This window comes from Habropoda laboriosa, unplaced genomic scaffold, assembly GCF_001263275.1.
Source record: "Habropoda laboriosa isolate 0110345459 unplaced genomic scaffold, ASM126327v1 scaffold2, whole genome shotgun sequence".
Lineage (NCBI taxonomy): Eukaryota > Metazoa > Arthropoda > Insecta > Hymenoptera > Apidae > Habropoda > Habropoda laboriosa.
The window spans coordinates 4,507,800-4,514,791 of NW_017100190.1; the positions used below are offsets into that span (position 1 = coordinate 4,507,800).

General features: G+C 46.7%; 1 protein-coding gene across 1 annotated transcript in view; it reads left to right on the top strand.

Moving 5' to 3' along the window:
* Positions 1–6,992, top strand: part of LOC108580141 — a 37,918-nt gene that overhangs the window by 3,529 nt on the left and 27,397 nt on the right. The window contains exon 2 of the mRNA XM_017943808.1: positions 2,962–4,010. Coding sequence (XP_017799297.1) covers positions 2,962–4,010 — 1,049 coding nt within the window. The remainder of the gene's footprint in view (positions 1–2,961; positions 4,011–6,992) is intronic.

The following is a 6,992-nucleotide window of genomic DNA, read 5'->3' on the forward strand; positions in this document are numbered from 1 at the left end:
TACGTTTCGAGATAACTGGAGACTTATGGCAGCAGGTTGGATGAAAATGGGGCATTCGAAAGAGAAGTCAGAATTTTATCGTGGCTGCGAAATCTGGCGTCGAAGCTCGTAAAGGATCGAGGTAGAATCGAGAAAGCTGAACGAAGTCGCCAAACACCGGGGGGGAAGAAAAGAATTTCTGTTTTATCAAGAAGAATATATCCATAGGATTCGACAACAAATAGAGTTCCGGTTAGAGCTGAAGTTATGTCCCGCCTCGGAAACCGCGTGCAGAGAGAGAGAGAGAGAGAGAGGAGGAACACGTTGTGCTCTGAAATTCATTCGGTGCAGTTTCCAATCGGCCGGAAGAAACAGACGTGACAGCCGATCGAATGAGAATCCAGTTTAAACAATAACTCGACGAAACAAAAGGCGATACTGCCGCTTTGATCTTCCGTGAAATATCACCGAAAAACAGCGTAGCGTTGTTAGCGTCCTCGTTTCCTCCAAAAATCGTGTCGCTACTTCTCCGGACTGCTCTCCCTTTTGTTCCACTATTTTCCCCGACAGTAGCAAGAATCTTTTCTCTATTTTTCTCTATCTTTCACTATTTTCTCCTCCAGTTCAAAATCGCATCTACCGCGTACTATATATACAACCGAGAGCTTGTTCTCGATAAACGAACATCTTCGGGAGAAGCGTATTGTTACTCCTCGGATATCAGAGTTTGACCTGAAACTTCCAAGATGAAGATTTCTGGCACACGTGAGGAAATCGCGCGAACGACAATTTCGACGTCTCGAAATGAAATTCTCCGAAGGGTAGGGATGATTTTTCGCGCAGAGAAGGTGGGAGAGCCGCGGAACAAAGAAATTAGACGGAAGCATTGTTACCGCGCGCGGCAGGAATTTTTCCGGCCGTGGCGGCGGTTATTTCGTCCCGGGAAGGCATTCCAGCGCGGCCGTGTCGCGAGCTCCAGCCGCGGAAAGAATGCGACGAAATTTTAATCCGCGTTATAATTCCAGCAGTAAATGGCGCGAGTTTCGCGCGAACGTATGGAAAGAATGCGGGATAAGAGGAACTACTTCCCCCGGATTGTCCGGTATGCTTCCTGCAGGGGCGGAAGTCGAGGAACGAGGGAATTAATCGATTAGAAGGAAAGAATTGTTAAGAAAAATTGGAGTACTCTGCTGTTGAAGAACAATTTGGTAAAAATATTTCGGGATTAAATAAAGAATGCAAACGGGGCCTCTGACGAGTGAAAATAATACCCGAAATTTGTATGTAAATAGCATTTCGCTCAAAAAATCATACGTACTACGAATATTGAAAGAAATTAATAACATCGGAATAATTCTGACAAAAATTGAATAAAACGTTACGATACGAGATTGAAATAATTCGCCGAACGATGTTTTACGTACTTGTTTTTCACAAATATGCACGCGATATTGGATCAGTTTTCCCGACGTTTACCTAACAACGATAAATTCCCAATTTCCATACGATAATTTAAAGCAACGAGTATGGGAAACACGTCGATATAATACCTCCGAAATGCTACGCGTAACTACTTACAGTATCCAGTAGTTGAACCGCAAAATAGTCAGACATCCCGACGAATTTAGTTTCCCTATCAAGCTGATCCTCTCAAATTTCACTTCACTTCGAAATTGCCGGTTCGAAGTTCTTCCCGGATGCGCAAGAGACACGCATCCTCGATGATAGATCCGACCATCTCTCCAAACTCGCGCGCGTTCCTCGCTAAGCATCGCGCGTGTACTACAATTTTCATTAACCCGCGTGGTTGAACAAAGGGCGCAGGTTTGAAGTGAAAAAATCATCGGTACGTGAGAGGGTGAGAGAGGAAGGGTGCGAAAAAGGAGTCGATACACGAGCTACCTGCCACGGGAGGAACTATCGGAAAGAGAGGAGAGAGGACGAGGTTCGCTCGCGAGATATCCGTTTCGACGTAAAATTACAAATGACGCGTATCTCTCTTGAAAGTCTCGTGAAAAGTATGGAGCGTGGAGAACACGGTTGCCGCCCGAGGGCTACCATATTCTCTCTCCTCTCCTTGTTATCCGCCGCGCGGAGAGACAGAGTTACATATTCATGGAACGCAAGAACCGGGTCGCTTTCGTGCGATGATAAAACGTCATTTTTCGATGGGTACTAAAAGATGCATCGATATGCCCGGATAGAACAACGAAAGGAGGAGAGGGAGAAGGAAAAAGGAACGTATCGAATCGCGGTCTATAAAAGAGGAAACGTACCGTTCGCTCAGGAACTGCGGCTTTTTGGGAAACGTGAGATCGACGCGGACGGTGTGCCGCGGAGCCTGTTCGTATACTTTTATCGAACACTGTATGCGCCGAATGATTAAAGTTTCATCGGGGATAAATTGCGAGGTGCGAGTTTTATTTGGTGTCGCGGCTCGTTTAGGAGTTCGTTCAGATAGCATAGGTTGTTTGGAATAATTGTGAATGTCTGATAGACTGTTGAGGCTTTGGATTTATTGTGCGGTAGTCTTTTGTGACATTTCTGCTGCATATCGTAGGTGGTTCGACGTGACTAACTTTACTCAGGATGCTACTAAGCGGTTTACTTCGAAACTATTTTACATGGACACGAGCTGTCTTCGGGAGGAAAGGCAAAAGCCTCTTGTGGGCTGAACCGATGGGCACTTGGGTCTGGCCTCTGTCAGTCGCCGTAAACCGTGCCAAATGCCTACAATATTCTTGTCCATTAAATCGTTATTTAACCATATATCTAGCCCTCGCAAAGTGTCTTATGGACGCTGACAATCTCGTACGCATTTCTGGCGCCCAAGAATTCAACGGATACTCCTCGTGAATTCCCAGATATTTCTCTATTATATGTCTATCGTTGTATTCGTCGGTAGCCATCTAATTCCATTGTTGCCGGAAGCAGAGGACAGCACAGAACCCGTCTGATTCACCTCTTTTTTCTCTGCCACAGGGGCGGACAGCGGCGCCATCGAGCCCAGTATCAATCATCCCGGAGTGGACGAGGAGGAGCCTCGTCTCCCGCAGGACGAAAAGACCGCGAACCAGAGTAGCATCGCGGACGACCTAATCGGCGTGACGCTTCGAACACGCGTGAACGACACCGCCAACGAGGTTCCCTCGACCAAAGACACCCATCAGATCCGTAGAAATCAGGAAAACGTAACGAGCGTCTCGCAAGTGAACGAACAGAGCATCGTCGAGGTGCAGAGGGATCAGAGCGACCTGTTGTCCGTCGCTGCGGCACCGAGCGATGTTCACGAGCCGGAACACGATCCTCTGGGATCAGAGGGAAGACCAATGGAACGCAACAATCCTGAAAGCAAGGCTCAGCACGCGAGCAGGGATTTCCTAGCCTCGACTCGACCGAATCGAGCAGAAATATCCTCGAGTACCGGACACTGGGAGATACAGTTGCCCGATCCGAGAGGTCAAGAACAGCTGGACGGTGTCCAGGTGAACGAAGAGGATCTGCGAAACGTCGTGGAACACGAAAACGATCCGATAGACGATTCTCGCGTGGACAAGGTGAACAGAGAAGGCTCGATCACCGTCACGATCCCGTCGATCCACCAAACGATCGTCACAGAGGCGAGACAGATCGAGCAGAAGAACGTCGACGACATCAGAGCTATCTCGTTCCAAGTACCTGCCGCCGAGGTGTCCGAGGACGCAGACAGACGTCAGTACGGGAATGAACAAGGGAGGAACGTGGGCGAATCGAGGAAAGATCATTCCAGAACGGTGAACAGTAGCAAGTCCACCAAGGCGTTCTACGAGATAAAACCGTCGATCAAGACCGAGATGGAGGGTGATCAACAGAGCATCGGCAGTACCCAGAGGCCTCTAACCGGACGGAAGTTCGTTCTGCCTAGCGTGGACAGCGCTTTCGGGAAATTCGGGCCTTACTTCGAGGACGGTGACCAGGAGATGAATATCACTGCCAGAATAGGGAGCACGATGTTGCTCGACTGTAAAATCGGCATGCTCGGCGACAAGAAGGTAATTTTTCTTCCCCTTTTTCATCTCTCCACGCGTTGCGTCCGCTTGTTTTTCACGTCGTAAAGAGACAGGCGTGTTAAAATTGGGGAACGCGTGTTGATTCGGTTTTATTATTTTACAAGGGTGCTTTGGGAAATTAGTTTGGCGTAATAAATCGAGGGAATGTTTGGAATAAATGAAAACAGCTATAAGAGAGGTATTGCTGCTTTAGAGCTAGATTAGATTACCAAAATTTATTCTGGAATATTTGACATTGAAGAAAGAAAGAGTAGATGGAAGCTTGTTTGATTTAAGCAAGAATTTCGATTAATTTCTAAAAGCAGCTCAAAGCACTCGGTTTATGCGAAACTTTCAATCGTCGAGTGTCGCGAGCTTTTTCCATTCCAGCGTTACAAAAACAGTAGGTAATGTTTCGCTTTGTCGTGGCGAAAGTTTATCTATTTCGCGTACCGCGTCTCCCTCTCCACGCAGCTCTGTCTCTGTCGTTGCCCTTTCGAGGCTGTTGCCTTTATTATTCCGTCGCTTTTACGAGACGGCGTCGGCTGATGCAAGTTGGAAAATAGGATGGGCGATGTCATGATGAAAAACCGGCTGCAACGGTCTTGTTATATTTTTATGATCTCCGTGTCGCGCGATAAAAAGGTCCCGAGCGATGATGAAGCAAGAGGGAGGAAGGGAGACGGGCGATGGTGGATCGATTTCGTGCCTTTCCGCCGGCTAAACTTCCCTTTTTGGAACTGGATACGTTCGCTGGATGCGATTATAACGCTGGATAAAAAGGGAAACGTTCAGCATTACGGTGGAATAGCTGTCGGTCGAATTCGAAAGATGAAACGAGCGTTCCACCCGTGTCACATTTTCGTTTATTTTCTTCCTCTCTCTTTCTTTTTTTCCTCCTCGTTCCATTGAGGATTTTTAAGCGACGCTACAGAGGAAATGGAACGTAAAATAACGATGACAGATAGGATCGTACGTTACCGTCTCGCCTATCCTCTTACCATCCGGATACGTTCGACTGCGCGAAATTAGAGCGTATTGAGATTGATACAAGCATGGACCAATTCGGGATCGATCCAAAATTCTTGCTACCTCGTGACGACGATTTAACTTGAAAAAAAGGGATAGAGGTACGTATCCGCGTATTCTTTCCAGCCCGTTCCTCGTAGACTGAAGAAACCGATCTCTTTGTAGAGTAGCCATGGGGCTTCGATGTCCTGGAGAATCTTAAAACTTCCCCGCTCTCTGGTTACAAAAGATCTCGAATGACTCGGAATTTCATATCCCAAAGACACCGGCTGGATCCTGGAATTTCTTCGTTAATGTCTGGAAAAATTCCAAGGACGAGGCGGCAGGAGCTCGAAAAGATACCTCGAATACCTGAGATCTCGAAAAATTTCAGGTTTACCTGAGATAATTGTAGCCCTGCGTTCTCCAGATTCACAAGTAGTTCCTCGTGGTTTGGAAAAATCTGTGTATTATCCAGGGAATCGTATAAGTAGGTCTCCAAGGACGATTACAATTGCAAACAGGTTTCGTTGGTGTCGCAGCCAGGCAACTTTTCGCATGGTAATCAGCGACGAAGGGTCGAAACTGGCCGTGGAGAGCGAGGCTAAGTAGGGAAGAGGTAGGGGAGACGGAGAAACGATCGTTTGTAATTCTGGACGGATTCATATTCCGCGGAATGTATAAAGCGATTTCGCGAGAGGAACGAAAAGGAACGTCGCCGATTGATACGCCTGGAGAATATCAAACGGGTTTACGCCGGCGAGAATTAAATCGCGATACAAAGTGGAGCCAACTCGCCTCCATTTCGCGAATACACTGTCGGGAATGATCGAACGACGACGGTTTTGATAAGTACGAGTGAAGTTTCCTTCTCTCCCCTCGCCCACTCGACGATAAAAATTCAACCACGAAACTTTCTTTCTCCGCTGTGAAACGCCGAAGTGCCTCCTCTCTGTCGTTGAACGCGCGTATCAACGTTTCACGTTGAACACCTGCAAAACGATTGCATTGTACGCCGTTGAAGAGTAGTATCGAAGCTCGTTCCCAGTCGATTAATTAACAAATCCCACCCGAATACCACGCGATATTTGCATAAAACATTGCTCGTTCAATGGTGTATAATTTCGGTGGGTGTTTTCGCGAACACGTCGATGGAACCGAGCGAACGATACCCGCGGACCGATTATCGAATATATTTGGCTGGACACGTTGGCGCGATGTCAACGCGACGGCGTTGTTGTTTGATCGATTAGCCGGCGATACGTGGCCTCTCTCCCCCCACGATCGAACGGTATCGCTTTGAAAAGGAGAATCGAGCCGCGGACCGGGCAACGTTATTGTTTTACGAGTAACACGGATTCGGTGCGAGTGGGAAAAGTAGTTTCTTTAACCGAGGTTCTGTACGGTGAAAATTTTTGACGTGTTGTAGCGGGAGTACAGTAAATTCTCCACAAATGTCAGTCCGCAAGGAACCTGAACCGGACACTTGTAGAGTCAGGGACTATGTTTTCGAACCTTGCGCCCGCCTTTGTAGTTTGCCGAACGTAGACAAGGACAGCGAATAAAAGAGGCAACCAAGCGATTTAAATACCAACTTTTTTAATTTCACGTCTTTTTATCCCGAAATTTTTCTTCAAACACGATATGATTTGAACAACATTTACTTATTAACACGTTCACTGTCACGCCAGATATTTCATTGTATTGAGATAAAACAGACACCCTGTATTACATTACATAGAGTCGGCCTACCGTTTGACTGACACTTGTAGAATCGACCCTATATTTTTTTTACGTGGAGGTAGGCCAACATTAAATTAATTACTCAATAAGTATTAATAAGTAAATGCAAACACGATATGATTTGAACAACATTTACTTATTAACACGTTCACTGTCACGCCAGATATTTCATTGTATTGAGATAAAACAGACACCCTGTATTACATTACATAGAGTCGGCCTACCGTTTGACTG